Raw genomic sequence first — 21,671 nt, 5'->3', positions numbered from 1 at the left:
AGAGGCAGAGACATAGGCAGAGGGAGAAGCAGGCTCCATGCACCGGGAGCCCGATGTGGGATTCGATCCCGGGTCTCCAGGATCGCGCCCTGGGCCAAAGGCAGGCACCAAACCGCTGCGCCACCCAGGGATCCCAAGATTTTATTTATTTATTCATGAGAGACACAGAGGGAGAGAGAGAGGCAGAGACACAGGCAGAGGGAGAAGCAGGCTCCATGCAGGGAGGCCAACGTGGGACTCGATCCTGGGGCTCCAGGATCACACACCGGGCCGAAGCCAGCACTAAACCGCTGAGCCACCCGGGCTGCCCAAAATGTTAGTTTTTAATTAAAGCTTATGACCGTAGGAAAATTAGGGTTTGTTTTTATAGGATATGAGACGTTAATGTGTAACTGTTAAGTAATGCTTTGTAGGAAAGTAGGAACAAGGGAAAATCACTTATTTTTCAAAGTTTACCTGTTTTTGCAAGCGGCGGGGCCAGCTGCTTATCCTGCAGAGCTGGAAGGGAGGCTCTGAATTGGGGCCTCGTCTGTGTGATGGGCACAAGTGGGGAGGGGCTGGGGGACACGGTCAGTGCGGGGTGGGAAGTGGAATCCCGGGGACCCGCCGCCATGTGGGGAAGGTGGAAATAAGGCGGGTGTCCTCATCGCCCGGAGTGTTGGGGTGCAGTTGCCAATGCGCTCTCTGCTCTTGCAGGAGAAGCCTTTCGACCAGATTTGTATCTTCTGTGGCCCCCAGTGGGATGCCAGGGGGCAGGAAGATAGTGTGTCAAAATGCTTCGAGAAGTGTGTCGTTGAAGCAGTGAGCGCAGCCAGCCAGGTGAGTGACCCCTCCCACCCGGGAGACACGGGGTTCGCAGTGGGGGTCTTCAGACATTGGGACCTGGGGGGGGCATGTGCCCGCTGGTCCTGAGCCCCGTTGGCAGCGCTGGGGTGGGCACCGGGTGTCCCCCTCCCGGCCCTGGAGGAAGGGTTCTGAAATTCGTTGCCCTTGACCGCCTCCCCGAGATGCTGCTCAGCTTCCCGCTGCTACAGGTAACGCGCCACAAATCCAAAATCCGGGTGACCTTGGCTGGGGTCACCAGTGCGCAGGTCCAGCGGGCCTGTGGTTCCGCGTCTGGGCGTTTGCTGGGCGGGTGTCGGCAGAACACTCCACAGGCTGACCGAACAGAAGAGAAACGTGTGAAGTTGAAAAGGTTCTGGGAAATCACTTAGGGTTTTCTCTGCCGGGTGGGAAGGCCTTCTGCCCCAGGCTGCCTCTTAGGGACACCTCCTGGGACCGCGTGTGTGCTTTAGAGTTTTGTGGGGTATTTTTTTCTTCCACATTCATTTACCTTTTATTACAATATATTATTATAATTGTTCTATTTTGTTATTAGGAGTTTTTAATACATGAAATGACGTTATAGGCAGGTAGAAATAGTCTTACTACTTTTCCAATCCGGATGCCTCTGTGTCTTGTTCTCGAGAGGGTGTGACAAGAGCCTCCGGGGCAGACATCCTCGCCTTGCTCCTCATCTCAGGGGGGTGATGCCCTTGGTCCGTCGGCGGTGAGGGTGGCAGCAGCTGTGGGCTTCTCACGGAAGCCTTTCCTCAGGTGGAGCATGTTCCTTTTATTTGTGCTTTGTTGAGAGTTTTTATCATGAGATGGCATCGGATGTTGTCTGAAAGTTTTCTGCATCTCCGGAGACGATCCTATGTTGTCTTTTTCTTTTTTTCTTTTTTTTCCTCTCTTCCCTGGATACGATGTATCACAGTAACAAATTTCTCATCTTAAACCAACCTTGCCTCCCTGGGAAAAATCCCAGTTGGTCTTAGTATAATCCTTTTTATATGTTGCTGGATAAAACTTTGTTTTTTTTTCTTTCTCGGTATCAAAAAGTATCTCTTATAAACTAACCCTACCTTTTATTTTTATTCTATTTTATTTTTATTTATTATTATTATTTTTTCTAACAAATTCCTGAAAATTTCTGTAAAAGCTTTGAACCCAAAGAAGGGGAGGACACTTTGTCACTTGGCCGGGGGACCCAGAAAGGAGAGTTAAAATACATGTGCTGTGTGTAGGCAGGCTTTCAAAAAGCCTATCACAGGTCAGAATTAGGGTTTACGACAGAGTCTATGCATATAAATTGTTTTACGCACATTACGTTTGGTGCTTTTTATGGTAAGTCCAGGGAAAAAACATGGGAAGTGACGGCGAGCCAGAAGGAGAGGGGGCATGGAGTGTGCGCGTGTCCGCATGGCCTGTGCACGCCTCTTTCTGCGTGTGTGCATATGTGTGCCCGCCTATCTCCACGTCTCTGCTGTTGGTCACGTGAGGAAACAGGAAGATCTTGGGGAAAACGAGGTATTTAGTCCTCAGGTTCCTTGAGGCTCTGTAGAATGAGCCACAGAGGATCCCTGGGGTGCTATTGGATGAGTGATTTACTTCCATTATTCAGAAGCAAACCAATTTAAAAAAAAAACCCTTCCTGCATTTCTCTCTGTCTCTGTCCCTTGTCTTACAGAATCAGACCAGTATTCTAGAGAGGATCTCTTACCACAACCTGCAGAATTTCGGCACCCTTGTGTCGGCTGTGATCACAAAGTCCTGGCCGAGGAACGAGGACGCCCCACGCTACCTGGATGAGGTCTTGAAGCACCTGCTCACATGTCCGGACATCAAGCATCTCTTCAAATTGTGCAGTACGTCCGTGGGGGTGCTGGGAACGCCGGCTCCGCCCGCTTGCCCGACCCCCGGGGGGGTGGGTGGCAGACTGTTCCACCTGATAGGACAGGTTGGTGTTCGACAAAGGAAGCAGACCCGAGGGAGGAACCCAGGGGACTCAGGATGTGCCGTCTGGTGAATGAGAGCCAGCCCCGAAAGCCACCATCCCCTGAATGCCAGCCATGCCCCAGCCACTGTGGCCACCCTGAGATGGCCCTGAAAGATCCCCGTCCTCCAGATGGGGCTGTGCTGTGTGACTTACCCAAGGTCTCGGGGATGCATGTTAAGGACTAAAATTCAAACCCAAGCCTGTCTGGCTGTAGAAACGGCTCTGTTATTCTGAGGTCAGCGTCAACGTCCGATCCAATGTTGACCTTTGAACAGAAGACCAAGTACCGTCTGTTTCTTCCGCCCCCACCCTCCGTGCCTGAGTGTTTCGGTGGGGGAGATAGATATCGCCCCAAAAACATTATATTCAAGTGTGTGTGTAAGTCGTCAGATTCAGATGTAGTGGAAAAGCACTGGATTCAGAATGAAAAATCCCAGTGAGATGATTTGCGGTCTCTGTTCCATCGGATGATGGGGACAAAAGCTGAGCTTGTTGCGTGCAAGTGTTGTGGTGGCGACAAAATAAGATCGTGGATGTGGGATTTTTATGTACATTATTGAAAGCTACCTGCTTGAAAAGGTTACGTTTGTGGGGTTTTTTTTTTAATCTTTAAATTTTAATGTTTTAAAAAAGATTTTATCTATTTATTCATCACAGACACAGAGAGAGAGGCAGAGACACAGGCAGAGGGAGAAGCAGGCTTCCTGCGGGGTGCCCAATGAAGGACTCGATCCCAGGACCCTGGGGTCACACCTTTGAGCAGAAACTCGACCGCTGAGCCACCCAGGCGCCCCTGTGTTTTTTTTTTTTAATTAATAGACACTTCTAGGGCAATTTCAGATTTACAGGAAAATTGAGCAGAGTGTACAGAGTTCCCGTATTTTTACCTGCCTGCCCCCCGCCACACATAGTTTCTCCTGCTCTTCATGTCTTGCTGTGTTGGGGGACATTGGTGACAACCGATGAGCCAATATGGGTACATGATTATTAACTGAACTCCACAGTTTGCGTTAGGGTTCCCTCTTGCATTAGGGTTCCACGCTCCGTGAGTCTGGACAAACGTATGACGTGTGTCCACCTTTGTGATATGCTACAGAATGTCCTGCACTGTCCTGTTCGTCCGTCCCCCCACCTCCCTGAAGCTCTGCCTTTTGCAGAATGTCGTATGGTGGGAGTCGTCCAGTCTGTGGCCTCTTCAGATGGGTTTGTTTCACTTAGAGATGTGCATTTAAGTCTCTTCCACATCTTGGGGCGCCTGCGTGGTGCGGCGGTTGAGCCTCTGCCTCTGGCCCAGGTCATGACCCCGGGGTCCTGGGACTGAATCCTGCCCGCATCGAGTTCCCTGCCAGGAGCCTGCTTCTCCCTCTGCCTGTGTCTCTGCCTCTCTCTGTGTGGCTCTCATGAATAAACAAATAAATAAATCTTTAAAAGAAAAATAATATCCAGCCTGCTGAGTGGGGCGCAGGTTTTAAAACCCTAAGCAACGTGGCTCTCTTGGCTGATTTCTGCCCTGGGAGGAGTCGTCTTCATGAACAAGGTCATCTGGGAAGCCTGCCAGGCACACGTAGAACCTAGTGAAGGGCGAAGCATGTCCAGAGACGCCCGGTGACCTTGAGTTGGCCTGTGTGGAAGTGGGGGCCCAACGGGGAGGCTGTTGGGGACCTCCGTGCTTTCCAGAGTCGGGGCGAGGGGCGGGCCCCCGCTGTTCTCACTCTGTTCTCCATCTGATCAGGAACCAACCAGAAGATATTAGCCAACATCACCGAGGACAGCAAGGAGCTGTTGGCTACCGGCAGCTCTGTGTTCATGAAAGTCGGCGAGGACCTCCTGCACGGCACCATTTTGGTCAGACACCTGGAGCTCATCGAGAAGCACACGGATCAGTTCCTGGGCATCTGGGAGTCGAGTACGTTTCCGAGCGGGCTCCAGCCGCAGGTCCGCCTGCGATGACTGCGCTGGCCCGGGGACTTCTTGGGGGGGGTGACCTCTGTCATCTTCACGGTGAGCGGCTCTTCCCGTCAGTTAAGTGGAGACGGGATGGTTTCTAATCCCACGGAAACCGGTGAGAAAGTGGTCAAAGGGTGACCCAGGAAGTGTCACCGTGTCCCTCCCCGTGGCCGTGAGCAGCTCCAAAGGGCCGTGAAGGGGATGGTGGCCACCCTTGGGAAGGCCCCGCTCCCACTTCCACTGGGTTACTCTTTCCTTCCAGACAGAAAGAGTCTTTCATCCCTGGAGAATGAACACAACGTGGGGGAAGTGCTGGTCTGGAGAAAGGATGAGCTGAGCTCTCTGAAGAGGGAGAAGAAATGTGTGAGCAGTCTCCTGAGCATGTGCGAGAAGGTGAAACAGCTGGTCCAAGGTGATCCTCAGAGTTAACACGAACGACACCGAGGGGCCCCGGGGCCTCACGCCACACGGCAGCCTCGGGGCAGCAGAGTCCCCTTTGCTGTTTCTCCTGACGCCCCCCACCCCCCATGGCGCTCCGACACCCCTTCCCCGCTCGGGCTGGGGCATCCGCCCCCGTGGGACACGAGGGCTGGGCTCTCTGCGTCCCCTGCGCACACGGGCCCCTCAGCCGCCCCCACGCCTGCTCCTGCCAGGAACGTCTCCAGCAGATCGACGTTCAGGGATCCGTGATCCCGGCTGCGTACATGCACCATCCACAACCATATTCTTCTTCTGTTTCTCGCGCCAGCTGGGGTGTCTCTGGAGTTTAAATTCTCGCCTTCTCAAACGCTCTGCTCTCAGTGCAACCCCCTGGCTCTTTATGGACTGTCTGGATTTCCTTGCCAAACAATCAGTTAGATCTTCCAGAAGGATCCTCCCTCGACTGGAAGGCTGTGGTTCTAGAACCTTCCTTCGCCATCCTAGGGGTTTCCTTCACATTTCTCCCGGACTAGATCTATTTCTCGGACCCTGCCCCCCGGCCCGGCTCTCTCACTCCTGCGTTTTAGTGCAATGAGTTCTCCGTCCCTCCCCTCCCCCCGAGAGAGGGAACAGATCTTGAACCTTTGCACCCCTAAGGATGTCTGCCCTCGACCAGGGTGACCGCCAGGCCAGGGGCGGAATTACAGCAGAAATCCTGCAGCTTCTCGAGTGCATTGCTGCATCGCCCCTGCACTGCTGAGGATCCAGATGCGATTCTCACCACCGGCCTGTGTGTGTGGCATGCGTTCCCTCTCTGGAAGCTCTCAGATCTTTCGGGTCTCCTGCTTCTGAAGCTTCAGGGGATGTATCCTCGGTGGGAGTCCTTTCCATCCACCATATTGGGCATGATGGGGAGGGTCCTTCTAGTCCAGGAATCCACGTCCTTGAGTCCTGGGCAATTCTTGAGAATTAGTTGAGTGGTTCGCCTTTCTCACATGGGACCGTGCGCCGTTGGGTGCTGGGCCTCCTGGGGTGCAGTCGCTGGAACTTTCCTAAACTTCCTCTTCTGCTGCCCGTCTCTTTGGTTTTCGCTCTGCTGTTGGAGAAATTTCTGCAACATGACCTTCAGCCTTTCCACTGTTTTTCGTTTCACTTCACACTTGGGTCTGGTTTAGAAGAGGAACTTCTCTTGTTCTCTGAATGACCTTTTTTATGTTATCCTGTTCTTGCTCACAGCTGCAGTTGTCTTTTCTGAGAGTATTTGCATTTTTGGTTTAGAGGTGTTCCTTTTTTTTTTTTTTTAAGATTTATTTATTTGAGAGAGAGCAAGCGTGCAGGGGGAGGAGCAGAGGGAGAGGGAATCTCCAGCGGACTCCCCGCTGAGCAGGGAGCCTGACACAGGGCTCAATGGCACGACCCTGAGATCACAACTTGAGCTGAAACCCAGAGCGGGATGCTCAACCGACTGACAGCACCCCCCAGGTGCCCCTAGAGGTTTTCCTTGTCTTTTGTTCCCAGAGTTTCCTCTTTCCTCTATCTTTATGTTGCCATGTCTGCCTTTCACAGTAAAGATTATCCATGTGTGTCTGGGCATCCTTTTTCTGTTTGGATGAAGAGAGGGGCCGGCAACCCTAGGGAAGACCCTAAGGGTGGTGCAGTGGGGCCTGCGGTGGACACGTGAGGTCCTCTCCCAAGGGCTGGCCAGCCCTGCGGTCCCCACGCTAGCAGCTGTCACTGGCCGGAGTGGAATGGGTGGCCGGCCTGCTACCTAGAATGGGGTGGGCATGAAAGTCTGACCTCTTCTCCAGCCTTTCCAGCCAGACCCTCCCCACTTCCTCAGCAGGTCCCACCTCCAGCGGCCGAGCAACCGCTGCATATGCCATCAGGGAACCCAGAGCCTTCCTGCTTCCCACCTCCCCACTGTGGGCTGGGGTCCACACCCTGGGGCCCAGCTCGGCCTTGGCCACCGCTGCACATCTGGGTTTTTACTGCCCCCTGCTCTAGCTGTGAACATCTTTTCTGCTCCTCCTAGCCCGGCCGGTTTATGACTTTTCCAAGACCAAGTCTGTGCTAGCACTGGAGCGCGGGATGTGGGGAGGGAGTGAGGCAGGCAGTGTCCACACTGCCATCTGCACCCAGAAGCGACTGTGCTTGCTTTGTTGTGAGAGTTCATGAACCAGCTCGGGGCAGGGAGACAGATGGGTTCTTAGTGAGGGAAATGGCCAGCAAGCGTGCTTATATGAGTTTTCTGATGAGCAGCAAGGACAGTACATACGGGGAAAGTAAAGTGAAATGGTGTCTCAAGCAGAGGTTTGACTTCTGATTTCCTTTGTGGTTTCAAAGTGGATCTGGAAAAGATGGTGGAGAAAAACTTGGAAGATCTGGGCAGTAAAAGACTGTGTGACGTTGTGACAGTGAGGCTGTCATCCAGCTCCCCGGACGTGAAGAGGACAGTGCATTACAACCTGAGTCCCCACATCCAAGAGATGGCCGAGAAGGTGGACCAGCTGAAGGACAGCCACATCTTCCAGGTCTTCTGGGAAAACACCACGGAGGGGCTGAGAAAACCCGAGGAGGAGCTGGAACAACAGATTCTTCAGCTTGAGGAGGTGTATACATACCTGTATGTCCCTTGTTTCAAGAAGTTTATGAAACTGTATGAGGATCTGAGGTCAGGCAAGATCACCTTTCAGGAGGTCAACACTGTCTTCAAGGACTTTGTGAATAAATACAGCAACCTCACTTCCGACCTCCGGACCATGTGTGCCCTGGACCCCAGCGACCAGCAGGACTGGATCGAGGATCGCGTTGCGCAGATCCAGGAGTATCATCACCTGGACCAGGCTGTCAGCTCAGCCAAGGTCATCTTGGAGGTCAAGGAGAATTTGGGCCTGATTGGCAACTTCAGTATTCTGCACACTTTGTTACACTTTGTAAGTTATTTGCCAGGGACCCTCGGGGTGGAGGTGGGGGTTCCCATAGGCTCTCCAGATTCTGGGAGCCAGATAGGATAGGTTCACAGCCTTCCCCAAGAGTTGTCATTTGTGTCTCACCTGACGGTCTGACCGTGCCAAGGTCTTCATTTTTACCTGTTTATCAGTAGCGTGAGTGCTCCTGGCAAGTGAGCGTTTTCTCAGGTTGGCACGAGGGTTGAGAATTTGGGAACGGACAGTGACCCTCTTTCAGTAGCCAGGGATTTGGAAAGAGTAATCCGGTCTCAGCAGGTTAGAGACAGGCGGGAGAGGCCCCTCTGTTCACATCGGCTGGTGCTGGCGAGGAGCGGCCCACCGTAAGCCGTCTCGGCTACAGTGGAGGGGCGAGTCCTTTGCTTTGGTTCCTTCAGGCGAGCCTTTGCAAGGCGTCCCGTGACCTCTGTTACAACACAATATAATCACTTACGAAGACGATGCAAAGGTAGCACGAAATTTGGAATTGCAGACACATAAGGTTGCATCCCAGCAGCGTGTTCTCAAGTAGGTCACCACTCTGGGCCTTTGTTTCAAAAGGCGCAGAGGAAAAGTAGGAAATAGGAAAAGTAACAAAATAGGAAAAGTAACAATATGCACCTGGCAAAATAGGAAAAGTAATAATATGCACCTGGCAAAATAGGAAAATAACAATAGGAAAAGTAGGAAAAATAGGAAAAGTAACAATATGCACCTGGCAAAGTTCTTACCTAAGTCGCTTCTCGGAATGCCAGGTACCGAGGCAGAGTAGTTACCGTGGATCGATGGGGAGATGGCAGTGGGGGCCTCTAGCATCCCAGCTCCTGGACAGGAGCTTCATGCACCTGCCTTTAGCTGCTGCAAGTCCAGGAGGGGCATGGACGGGGCCTTTGGGTTGGTCAGTGCCTTTGCTCCCACCCCGGGGTTCCGGGTAACTGGGTCCAGCCCACAGTAGAGCTCTGTCTTGCAGACTGACAACTTTGACAAGTACCGCCACGAGAAGCTGGAGCGGATCAGCAGGGAGCTTATCAATGCCAAAAAGCTGCTGGAGGACATCAGTGAGACGCGGTCCCAGTGTCTGAAGGAGCTGGCCCTGAGGAAGGAGTTCATTAGCTGGGTCCGGGAGGCTCTTGGAGGTACAGCCGGTCTTTGAGGCTGCTGGGGGTCTGGAGAGGGTGCGCAGATGGCTCACGGGGTGGGTGGAGGGGTTCCTACACTTGCAGACAGGTCACGCGCTGTGTGATGATCAGGCATGTCTGCATCCCGTACGTGGGTGTTCAGTGTGTGCCTCATCGACTGTCAGCAGAACGTGCATGATGCAGGCCGTAGTATGTCTTATGTTCTGGCATAAAACCGATTTCCTTGGTTACTTTTCTTCCCCAACTCTGGAGGCTTGCTGGATACAGTTGGGGATCACATTCTTACAAATCTTGCCCCCTTCAGCTTTTTCCTCTGGTTGATTCTAACTGGAAAACGTATAAGCTCTTGTGCACAGAAGAGTTCTGATTACATCAGCTTCGTTAGTGTTATGTGCATTTCTTTTTTGGGGGGGAGGGCAAGAGCTTGGAAGGCTTTTCTGCCCTGTGGCCTAGGCGCCTCTGTCAGAGGGGTTGCATGGAGGGGAGCAGGAGGGGTAAGGTGGACGAAGCAGGAAAGGGGGCAGTGGCGGTGGCAGCATTGGTGTGCGGGGCAGGGCAGAGGGGGCGGCTCTCATCTGGAGCCTTGGTGCTCCCAAATGCCCACTTTGACATATATCCTTGGACTAGTAAGCAGCCCAAGGAGAATTATCTCCATTTCTTTATAGTTCACTGTCAACATAGTACTTACCAGCTGAGCCGGTTTCTTTTGGTATTAAATGGTGACGTTGCGTGGATTACATAAAACAAGTGCACGGAGGCCTCCTGCCGTGTCTGGATGTCCCTGTTGCTTCATAAGGCCAGGCATCCGCCGCTGGTGTCAACATCGACAGCAGAAGAAAAAGCAGCCCTAGATTCATACTAAAAGCTGAAAGTGGATCAGACCCTAAAAACCCACCCCGTCCATTTCTAGCCTCGCTAAATGTGGTTGGAGGTCTGACGGGGAGCAGGGGGTCGTGCCGGAGCAGCCCGGGGCTCACCTGCGTGTCTTTGCCCCCAAGGCATCAACGAGCTGAAGGTGTTTGTGGACCTGGCCTCTATCTCGGCGGGGGAGAACGACATCGACGTGGACCGGGTGGCCTGCTTCCACGATGCCGTGCAGGGCTCCGCGTCGCTGCTGTATAAGCTGGACACGAGTGCAGGATTCAATGAGTTCATGATGCACCTCAAAGAAATGTGGAAGGCTCTGGAGAAAGATCCGCACCTGCCCCATAAACTGGTATGTCTTATTTCTGGCGTCACCCGAGCAGACAAGGCTGTGTATGGGGTCGCTGGGCACCACGAGGGGCAGGACTGCAGGTTACCCCACCTGTACAGCAGGTGTTCAAATGAGGTTTAAAACCTGTTTTCCGGGGGATCCCTGGGTGGCTCAGTGGTTTAGCGCCTGCCTTTGGCCCAGGGCATGATCCTGGAGACCCGGGATGGAGTCCCACGTCAGGCTCCCAGCATGGAGCCTGCTTCTCCCTCTGCCTGTCTTTCTCTCTCTCTCTCTGTGTCTCTCATGAATAAAATTTTTAAAAAGTCTTAAAAAAAAAATCCACCAGTTTCCCTTCATATGTGTAGATGCTTCCTCTCCCTTGTGACATTAGAAAGAGGATTGAGAATTTCATGTAAATGAGAGCAACTTCCATCGTGCAAAATGCACATGGAAAGAAGACTGACGCAGGACCAGTGTTCTGTGCTGAATGGTGATAACTGTTATTTCATTCTGTGTATGTCTCTGTACCTTCCGTATTTCCTACAATTAGTATAATGTCTTAAAACAATCTCTACACCCAACATGGGGCTTTTGAATTGAGGCCCCTGAGATCCAGAGTCACACACACTCCACTGAATGAGCCAGCCAGCCACCCCTATAAATTAATTTTTTATCAGAAAAATGAATGAACATGCTAGTTTAAGTAAACTGTGCACCAGGGTCGGCGCAGACCTGTACTGCGTCACGTGGCTAGCATGCAGAGGCGATGTCTGGCCAGAGCCATCCAGGGGTGAGGGAGGGAAGGAGAGTTGATGGAAGGACCAGACAGAGGCGTCTCCATTTCTGCTGCTGGAGCTTAGGTCTGCACAGAAGGCCTTTGCTGTAGTTTCTCCCGAGTGCTTCTGGTTGGACGTGGGGTCCCCAGAAGCGCACTTAGAACGTGAGGCTGCATTGCCCAGCTCTACCCAGCATCCCCCTGGCCTGGGGGCCCAGCAGAACGAAGCTCTCCCACCGTCCTGTCCACGTGCCCCCAGGTGTCAGCCAGGCCAGTGGCCACTGGTGGGGAACACGGACCCACAGCCCGTCACATAAGAGCAACACTGTGGGACAGGGACTGCGAGGGGCAGCTGGGGAGGAGGGGCTCACCCCATGGGGACCAGAGAGGAGGCACCACAGGAAGAAGAGAAGGAAGGTTGCTCACACTTTGGCCTGTTCCCCTCCCGTCCCAACAGCGTGACTCCGCCAGGAACTTGGAGTGGCTGAAAACCGTGAGGGAAAGCCACGGGTCAGTAGAACTCTCTTCCCTGTCACTGGCGACAGCCATCAACACCAAAGGCATCTATATGATTGGGGCCCCCACAGATGGCCAAAAGGTGAGCCGCCCTGCCTCCTGGCACAGCTGGCAGTGGTTGTGCAGGCTGCTGGAAATGGGGCGGGGGGGGGGGGCCCTGCCTCTAGAGAAATGCCCTCTAAGCATGTGCGGCTCCACAGATCTCCCCAGACACGGTTCTGCAGTTGCTCCTGCCTGAAAGCCACGGAGACCATGAGGAGGTGCGAGTCTACTCTTTGGAACAGCTCAAGGAGCTTCTGAACAAATTAATGCTGATGTCTGGCAAGAAGGATCACGGCAATGTCCAAGTAGAGGTGTTCTCCAAGGTGAGGACTCGTCGGGGCGGAGCAAGGGTCTCGAGCTTGTGTTTGGGCCGAGGACTCTCGCAGCCCAGTGGCTGGAGGAAGTCAGAAGGACTTGAGTTTGGGTTAATTGATAGGAAGCGCTCTGCTTTAAGTGCATGGAACGAAGAGCTAGCAGGTCCGCAGAATGCAGTACCCCCATTCTTGACCCCAAGAGATGACCGAGCTCCGACAAGCCCTGTGGTCGGTGGTCCTTTGTTAAGGTGCACAGACAGAATTGTCCTCAGCCCTCAGGAAGGGACTTCTCTTGCTTCACTTACCCTGTAAGTCAGTGAGAACCCACAAAGACTAGAAGATGTAGACAGTCATTCTTCATCGGAATCAAAAGTGACCATGTTGATAAAGGAATACCATCGTACGTAAGAGACTCCAGACGTTGTGCTGTGTTCTTGTCTTTCAAGGGCGTTTGTACCTTATGATGACAGCCTTTACCCTTATCAGAGAGTCCCTCCTGGAAGCTGATTATGTAAATGGGGAAATAAGGTGTCTGGGATTACCCCGGGGCCCTCGAGGCCACACAGGGAATCAGTGGAAATACGTGAACCCAAGTTCTTCAAATTAGAGATCAGTTCGTGTCATTCTAGATGGTTGTGTCCCCTCTGACGTGGCCCTGTGATATCTCCCACCTGGTTCCATTTCCTACAGGTGTTCTCCAATGTGCAGAGGCTCGTCCAGTCCTTCATAAACCTTTACTGTGCCGGAAACATGCTGTTCAGGGCCTGGAAAGCTGAGGTGTACTGCTCCCCCCGGCACGGCGTCTCCCTTCGGATGGACTTCTGCTTGACGCTCATAAACCAGCTCAAGGGCACTGGGCCGGTGGTCGAGCTGTTGGAGGCCGTCAGCAGGCAGATGGAGGACTTCCTGGACCACTGGATAAGCTTCGTGGCAGAGAAGCGGGCCAAGCACTTTTATCTCAACTACTACACCGCCGAGCAGCTTGTGTACCTGAGCACACAGCTCAAGGAACAGAAGCCCAGCACTGCCGCCCTCACCATGCTGTCCTTCATCAAAGGCAACTGCACCCTGAGGGACGTCAAAGAGGCCCTCCGGGGGTCCAGTGGCAAGGCTGCCAGGCACCACGAGAGGACAGCGGCCGAGGGATTGAGGCAGGCGCTCCCGCATGAGTTCAGCCTGGTGGACAAGCTGCGGGCCATCCTGGAGCAGTCGATGGTGTGCATGAGTGCCTTCCTGCCCCACTGCCTGGACCTGGAGGCCCTCGGCCTCTATCTGGCCTCCCTGGCCCGCATGAACAGACACCCGGTGGAGCGGGACCTCCCCAAAGGCCTGCACGTCGGCCAGCCCAACCTCATCGTCTGTGGCCACTCGGAGGTGCTGCCGGCGGCCCTGGCCATCTACAGGCACATGGAGAACGAGCCCCTGCCCACCTTCGACGAGATGCTGCTCTGCACCCCGGGAACCACATTTGAGGAGGTGGCGCTGCTCCTGCGCCGCTGCCTGACCCCAGGCTCCAGGGGGCGCGGGATCTACAGCCTGCTGTATGCGGACCTGCTGAGCTACGAGGTGGCCTGCCAGGCGGAGACGCTCTTCCTGAACCTGTGCTTGCAGTCGCATCAGGGTGACTTCCAGCTGGTGATGATCTGCGACTCCCAGCGGGAACACTGCCACCTGCCCTCGGCCTTCAGCCAGCACAAAGTCCTTATCACCCCCCAGGCACCCCTCCAAGACATCCAGGCCTACCTGGCTAAGCATTTCCAGGTGCCCGAGAACATGCCGTCGGCCGCCGATGTGTTCCGGGACCGGATGTGCGTGGGGGTCGTGACCTCCAAGAGAGCTGGCGTTGGTAATGACAGCTCCGGGGTGGGTGGGCCCCCCGGGACCCAGGGACCCTCTGATAGCCCTTCCCCATCCAGCAGGGGCAACTCAGACGGAGCTTTCTGTAGGAGGGGGAACTGAGTCTCAGGGAGGTTTTGATCCTGCAAAGCTGTAAATTGGGGCCTGTGCTGGAACGGGACGCCCTTTCTTCCTGGGTTTCATGCTCTGGCGACTCCAGGGAGCCAAGCCACCCTCCTCTCAACAAGCTTCTCCAAAGCTCCTTCTCTCTTAAACTCTTTTAGCCACTTTCAGGTTGATACGGGTCTTGAGAGCCGAGAGAGGTGTGACTGCTTTGTCTTAGGAAGAAACAAATGTCCCTTGACTTCCCTTCTGTTCACTTTCTCGCGTTAACAGCACTACTCTCTCTGTACGGAAAAGCTGCACCTGCACCTGCTCTCCTCCCCCAGACGTGGGTGGCGCGGCCACTGCCCTCCCATTCAGATCCCACCATCCGTCCCAGCAAGGACAGTTGAGGGTTCAAGAGTACATTTTTTATTTTTTTATTTTTTTTTTTAAATTTATTTATTTAATAAATATGCACACAGTGAGAGAGAGAGAGGCAGAGACACAGGCAGAGGGAGAAGCAGGCTCCATGCACCGGGAGCCCGATGTGGGATTCGATCCCGGGTCTCCAGGATCGCGCCCTGGGCCAAAGGCAGGCGCCAAACCGCTGCGCCACCCAGGGATCCCAAGAGTACATTTTTTAACCATGATGTTATATTGCGTCAGTTCTGAATTTTGCACGGAGAAGTGACCTGTTCTAAATGTTTCTGGGGACGCCCGGGTGGCTCACTGGTTGAGCGTCTGCCTTCGGCTCAGGGCATGATCCCGAGATCCTGCTTCTCCCTCTGCCTGTGTCTCTGCCTCTCTCTGTGTCTCTCATGAATAAATAAATAAAATCTTTAAAAAATAATAAAAATAATAATAAATCTTTCTGGATTCTCTTATTCCAAGTCCACAACCCTGGCACCTAATTTCCATATTTTATTTTTAAGATTTTGTTTATTTATTTGAGAGAGAGAGAGGAGGGAGCAGCAGAGAGAGAGAGAGAGAGAGAGAAGCAGACTCAGCGCTAAGCGCAGGGCTGGATGCGGGGCTCCATCCCAGAACCCCGAGATCATGACCTGAGCCGAAATCAAGAGCTGGATACTTAACTGACTGAGCCCCCCCCCCCGGCGCCCCCTAATTTCCCTGTTCTCATGTTACAGGAAAGTCTCTATATGTGGAGAGGTTACATAGCAAACTGGAAAGGAAGCTTAGAGACAAAGAAGTGCCCCTGAAAGTTATCCGACTCATCGACCCTCAGGTGGACGAGAAAAAAGTGCTGAGCTCCCTCCTGCCTTTCCTGAAGTCCTACTACCAGACGATGCCTGTGATCTTCCACTTTGATGTGACCTCTTCCGTGAGTGCCCCAGGTTGTCAGTTGAATGGCCGAGCCAGGGAGGACACAGTCCCCACGTCCCACCCTGGCCCCTCCCTATATACAGAATTTCCTCTTTCTGCATGCGCCTCAGTATCACTCCGTCCAAGACCCTCGGGGTTGGATTGTGTCGCTGTCTGTGCAAGTGCTTACAGACCCATGTGATTCTGTCTCTAGGTGCAGACTGGACTTTGGGTGTTCATTTTCAAGCTCCTCATCCTGCGGTACTTAATGGATATAAATGGGAAAATATGGCTTCGGAACCCGCGCCACTTATACATCATTGAAATCCTGGAAACGACTCCAGCACTACCCAAGGCACCTTCAAGACGGGTGTGTACCCAGGGCCCTTTCACGTTTCTGTGCCCGTGCTCCCTGTTTCTGCCTCAGCGAAGCCGCTGGGCACTGTGTTTGTATAGATGAATCAGCCTTTACAATTACTCTTTAATAACGTCTTGAATAAAAATAAAATACTTTTCTTGGGTAGGAGTATCTCAAGTTTGTAGCATTCATTTTGGGGTGGATGCCATTTGAGTGAAACGCCAGTGGTGCTCAAAGCACAGTAAATCCATCTGCTGGGCACACTCCGTCCTTCTTAATGCCAGCTGAGATGGGAAGGAGGCTTTTGCCATAGACACTTCTTAACAAAAGGGAGTCTTACACACACACGCATGCACATACCTGTACTTAGTAGAGATTTTGTTTCAGGAAGTTGGGTGGCAAAGACCTAACGGTTGTGCAGGTAGCTCCTGTGATATATCAACGTACAAAAGAGAGCAGCCCATCCACAAAGGAGTCTACAGGAATGAGTTTACAGAAAGTGGGTTCTCAAAAGGGTCTATCCAGTGTAGGTAACATGGAGGGTTAAAATTCAGAAGCTTTTTTTAGGAAATAACCAATGGGGGATCCCTGGGTGGCTCAGCGGTTTGGCGCCTGCCTTTGGCCCAGGGCACAATCCTGGAGTCCCGGGATCGAGTCCCACGTCGGGCTCCCGGCATGGAGCCTGCTTCTCCCTCCTCCTGTGTCTCTGCCTCTCTCTGTCTATCATGAATAAATAAATAAATAAATCTTAAAAAAATAAAAAGGAAATAACCAATGTAGTCATAACCATTTTATTCCTGTCTCCCCTTTCTAGAGCACACACACCCCCCAGTTCAATTTTCTGGACGTCTTCCCAAAAGTCACCTGCCGGCCTCCCAAAGAAGTGATAAACATGGAGCTGAATCCTGAAGAGAGCTACAATGATCCAGGGATGGATCTGACAGTGTTCCGTAGTGAGACTTTCCAGAGGCCTTATCAGTATTTGAAACGGTTCCACGAGAAAAAAAACCTCGACAACTTTCAGTACCAGGAAGGCTTTGTGGAAGGCACCCCTGAGGAATGCCTTCAGTATTTCCTGATTTACTGTGGGTTGATTGATCCATCCTGGTCAGAGCTACAGAACTTTGCCGGGTTCCTGAATTATCAGCTCAGAGATTGTGAGGCCTCTGCCTTCTGTAACTCACACGTGGTTGGAGACACACTGCAAGGTTTCAAGAACTTTGTGGTCACCTTCATGATCTTCATGGCAAGAGATTTTGCCACACCAACACTTCACACGAATGACCAAAGCCCAGGGAGGCACGCAGTCATCATGGACGGGGTCAGGGACGAAGACCTAGCCCCTTTCTCTCTCCGGAAGAGGTGGGAATCAGAGCCTCACCCGTACGTGTTCTTCAATGGTGACCACACGTCCATGACCTTCATAGGCTTCCACATCCAATCCAACAGGAATGCCAGCCTTGATGCCATTCATCCCTCCAGTGGAAGGGTGATCAAGAAAGACGTCATGGGGCAGAAACTGTACCAGGGGTTGTTGCTGCAGAGGGTGCCTTTCAATGTTGACTTTGATCAGCTGCCCAGGCAAGAGAAACTTGCAAAGCTCTGCCTGGCATTGGGCATCCAGTGCCCCATAGACCCTGATGACACCTATGAGATCACAACGGACAATATGCTAAAGATCCTGGCCATCGAGATGCGGTTCCGGTGTGGGATCCCCGTCATCATCATGGGAGAGACTGGCTGTGGGAAAACCAGGCTCGTTAAATTCCTCAGTGACCTGCGATGTGGGAGCACCAAAGCTGAAACCATGAAGCTGGTCAAGGTCCACGGTGGAACCACTGCGGAGATGATCTATGCCAAAGTCCGGGAGGCAGAGAAACTAGCTCTCCTCAATAAGGAACAACATCAACTGGACACCATCTTGTTCTTCGATGAGGCCAATACAACGGAAGCCATAAGCTGTATCAAGGAAGTCCTGTGTGATCATACAGTGGACGGCCAGCCCCTGGTCAAGGACTCGGGCCTTCAAATCATAGCGGCCTGCAACCCTTACCGGAAGCACTCGCAGGAGATGATCTGCCGTTTGGAGTCAGCCGGTTTGGGATACAGGGTCAGGGCAGAGGACACGGCAGAGAGGCTTGGCTCCATCCCCCTGAGGCAGCTGGTGTACCGAGTGCACGCTCTGCCGCCCAGCCTGATCCCGCTGGTGTGGGACTTCGGACAGCTGAATAACAATGCCGAGAAGCTCTACATCCAGCAGATCATGCAGAGGCTGGTGGGCTCCATCAGGATAGATGAAGATAAGACTCATGTGATCACAGAAGTGCTTTCCACCTCTCAGGGTTTCATGAGGACGAGAGTAAATGAGTGCAGCTTTGTCAGCCTCAGGGACGTAGAGCGCTGTGTCAGAGTGTTCAGATGGTTTTACAACCGCAGTGAGATGCTCCTAGCAAAGCTGGATTCCTTTCTCCAACAGTCCCATGTCAGCAAAAACAACTTTAAGAGAGATCCTGTCCTCTGGTCCCTGGTGCTGGCCCTTGGGGTGTGCTATCACGCCTCTTTAGAACAGAAGGAACCATATTGGAAAGACATCTGCGTGTTCTTTCCAGAACCATATAACGATAGCAAGGTGATCCTGGAGGAGATAACTCAAACTCAGGATCTTTTTCTAGATGGTGTGTCCTTAAGGAAAACCATTGCTAGGAACGCGGCTTTGAAGGAGAATGTCTTCATGATGGTTATCTGCATTGAGCTGAAGATTCCCCTCTTCCTAGTGGGGAAGCCCGGCAGCTCCAAATCTCTTGCTAAGACCGTCGTGGCAGATGCCATGCAAGGCCCAGCGGCTCACTCGGACCTCTTCCGGAGCCTAAAGCAGGTCCATCTGGTGTCATTCCAGTGCAGCCCACATTCTACCCCGCAAGGCATCATAAGCACGTTCAAGCAGTGTGCCCGCTTCCAGCAGGAGAAGGACCTATACCAGTACGTCTCCGTGGTGGTGTTGGATGAGGTTGGGCTGGCCGAAGACTCACCTAAAATGCCCCTGAAGGCTCTGCACCCACTGTTGGAATACGGGTGCATCGAAGACAATCCCGCCCCCCACAAAAAGGTTGGCTTCATAGGCATTTCCAACTGGGCCCTTGACCCTGCCAAGATGAACCGAGGTATTTTTGTGTCACGCGGCAGTCCCAACAAGAAAGAGCTCATAGAGAGCGCGAAGGGGATTTGCTCTTCAGAGCCCTTAGTTCAGAAAAGAGTCCAAGGGTTCTTTGCACCCTTTGCCAAAGCCTATGAAACAGTGTGTGAGAAGCAAGACAAGGAATTCTTTGGCCTTCGTGACTACTATAGCCTCATCAAGATGGTCTTTGCCAAGGCAAAGGCTTCTAACAAAGAGCCCTCCCCGCAAGATATTGCACAGGCTATCCTTCGGAACTTCAGTGGCAAAGATGACATCCATGCTCTGGACATTTTTACAGCCAATTTACCTGAGGCAAAGTGCTCGGAAGAAGTCAGCACCATGCAGCTGATCCAGCAGAACATGTACGGCGACCTTCAGACAGTGCCAGGCAGGGAGCTGGATGACTCTGAATCCCGCTACCTACTCGTGCTGACCAGAAACTACGCGGCCCTGCAGGTCCTGCAGCAGCAGATGTTCTTCAGTGAGAACCAGCAGCCAGAGATCATTTTTGGTTCCAGCTTTCCTAGGGACCAAGAGTACACCCAGGTCTGCAGGAACATCAACCGAGTGAAGATCTGCATGGAAACTGGCAAGATGGTGGTGCTGCTCAACCTGCAGAGCCTCTACGAGAGCCTCTACGATGCACTGAATCAGTACTACGTCTACCTCGGAGGCCAGAAGTACGTGGACCTTGGTCTGGGGACCCATCGGGTCAAATGTCGGGTTCACCCAGACTTCCGCTTGATAGTCATTGAAGAGAAAGATGTTGTCTACAAACACTTTCCCATCCCCCTCATTAACCGGCTGGAGAAACACTATCTGGATATCAACACCGTTTTGGAGAAATGGCAGAAAAGTATTGTGGAAGAGCTCAAGACCTGGGTGGAGAACTTTGTAGAGGTGAAAACAGAACAGTTTATAGCCACACACAAATACAGCCCTTCTGAAGTCTTCATTGGCTACCACCCTGACGCTTGTGCCTCAGTGGTGCTCCAGGTCACGCAGAGGCTAGGTCCCAACTTCCCGACTGATGAACTTTACCAGAAGGTGTCTCAGGAGGCCAAGCTGGTACTGCTGGGTTGTGCCACGCCAGATGCGGTGGTTCGGCTGGGTACTACCTCCCTGGGCCTGTTCACTGCACAATTCCTGTCTCGAGAATACTACCACAAGCAGCAACATAACTCCTTTGCAGACTTCCTTCAGGCTCAGCTTCACGCAGTGGATCTGGAACGCCGTGTCATCTTCACAGAGGTGATTATCTCTATAATTTTACCCTTGTCCTCTTTCATCTCCGAAGCCTTGAATCCCATTTCAAGAATTCAGGATTCTTTTCAAATCAGTGAACAGGAGTCACATATGGATATGGTGAGACTTTAGTTTCTCTTCATCAGGTGTGAGAAAACCCAAGTATTCGTGAAAATTGAATCAAAGCAAGTTTTAAGTGCCTGTTTCTGTGCAGAGGTCTGTGCTGATAGTAACATTATAAACAGCGTTTGCTTCAACAAACAAAGTGACACATTTGAGTACCGTGCTGAGGGCACCAAGGATATAAAAATGCATTGGCACAGTTCTTGGCCTTGATGAGCATACAGCATGAAATCCGTGAATGGGTGCTGCTGGCACCATACAACAGTGCTATCCATACGGACAGCAAGGAGGAAGGTAGACCAGGGTAGGAGGTCAGAGGACCCTCAAGCTGATTGTGAAATGCAGCTGGGAAAGTATCACAGGCAGAGATCCCGTACTTGAGCAAAGGTGTTGAGGTGTGAAACAGTACTGTCTGTGTTGGAAACTAGGGACTGGTCACTACACAGCGTGAAGTTTGAGGGTGCAAAGGCCAAGAGATGGAGATGAGAGTCTCGTTGGGGAGACTTCATGGAGGGTCTTATGAGCAATGCTGAAGAGTTGAGTCTGCCTTCGAGAGTGGAGAGACAGAGGAACATGTGTTGAGATGTGTCCCATTGCCTCGGAGAAGTGGAGGAGAAAGCCCGATAAATGACTATCACAGGAAAGATACGCGGGTAGGGAGGCTGCTGTACCAACTTAGTCGAAGTAGAGGAGCGGGTAGATGGACCTGAGAAATAGTTAAGATGTGAATTGGCAGAGCTAGTGGCTGATACCATTTGGGGGCTATGGAAGACGGAGGACTCTAGGCATGGTTTCCTGGATTCTTCCTTGGATGACCAGAGGTTTGGTTAATTACAGTCCGGGAATGAACAAAAGTAATTGGTGGTAAATTCCATTCGGGACAGACTTTGATGCCCTGGGGAATCCACGCAGGCACATCTATCATTCAGTTTGATATAGGGCTCAGAAGCTCTGTGGCCAGGCCAGCCTGGAGTTTGGGGCTCAGGAGCTATGGTATCAGCATGCCCATAAGGAGTGTTTTGGTTTGCTTGGGGTGGGGGGGAGGGCTTATGATCCAGTGTTACAGGAGAATTGGTAACAGTTATGGGGTGAAAGGGGCACCATCCATCTGAAGTCCGTCTGGAAGTGTGCAGAAGACTGTGAGAGAGCAATGGCATTTGTGTTGAGCCCTAAGGGATCATCAGAATTTCTGGGAGGAGTCAAGCAGGAAGAGAGGCTGGAGTCCAAGGAGATGTAAAGGCACGTAACGACAGGATGAGTTTTCTCTCTGATACCTTTGATCACATAGGTTCTGTTTGCCTCAACACTGCCCCTCCCCCCCTTTTAACATTCCTCTGGGTTTGGATTCTTTTCTATTGTGTGCCAACTGCACAATGCATGCTGAGCCCAGAGAGGATA

The 21,671-nt window shown here is 52.4% G+C and overlaps 1 protein-coding gene across 5 annotated transcripts in view; it reads left to right on the top strand.

The window, feature by feature from the left end:
- The window catches only part of RNF213 (ring finger protein 213), a 98,333-nt gene that overhangs the window by 37,274 nt on the left and 39,388 nt on the right, over positions 1–21,671 (top strand). For all 5 annotated transcript variants that reach the window (XR_005364131.1, XM_038546364.1, XM_038546363.1 and 2 more), the window contains 13 exons: positions 697–819; positions 2,510–2,687; positions 4,551–4,724; positions 5,028–5,177; positions 7,529–8,118; positions 9,101–9,266; positions 10,268–10,485; positions 11,697–11,837; positions 11,956–12,120; positions 12,802–13,957; positions 15,198–15,391; positions 15,587–15,742; positions 16,545–20,156. Coding sequence is in view for 4 of the 5 variants with exons in the window: in XM_038546364.1 (XP_038402292.1) it covers positions 697–819; positions 2,510–2,687; positions 4,551–4,724; positions 5,028–5,177; positions 7,529–8,118; positions 9,101–9,266; positions 10,268–10,485; positions 11,697–11,837; positions 11,956–12,120; positions 12,802–13,957; positions 15,198–15,391; positions 15,587–15,742; positions 16,545–20,156 (7,023 nt within the window). In the remaining variant the exon portion in view is untranslated. The remainder of the gene's footprint in view (positions 1–696; positions 820–2,509; positions 2,688–4,550; positions 4,725–5,027; positions 5,178–7,528; positions 8,119–9,100; positions 9,267–10,267; positions 10,486–11,696; positions 11,838–11,955; positions 12,121–12,801; positions 13,958–15,197; positions 15,392–15,586; positions 15,743–16,544; positions 20,157–21,671) is intronic.

Source organism: Canis lupus, chromosome 9 (genome assembly GCF_011100685.1).
Source record: "Canis lupus familiaris isolate Mischka breed German Shepherd chromosome 9, alternate assembly UU_Cfam_GSD_1.0, whole genome shotgun sequence".
Lineage (NCBI taxonomy): Eukaryota > Metazoa > Chordata > Mammalia > Carnivora > Canidae > Canis > Canis lupus.
This window is presented reverse-complemented; position numbering and strand designations above follow the sequence as displayed.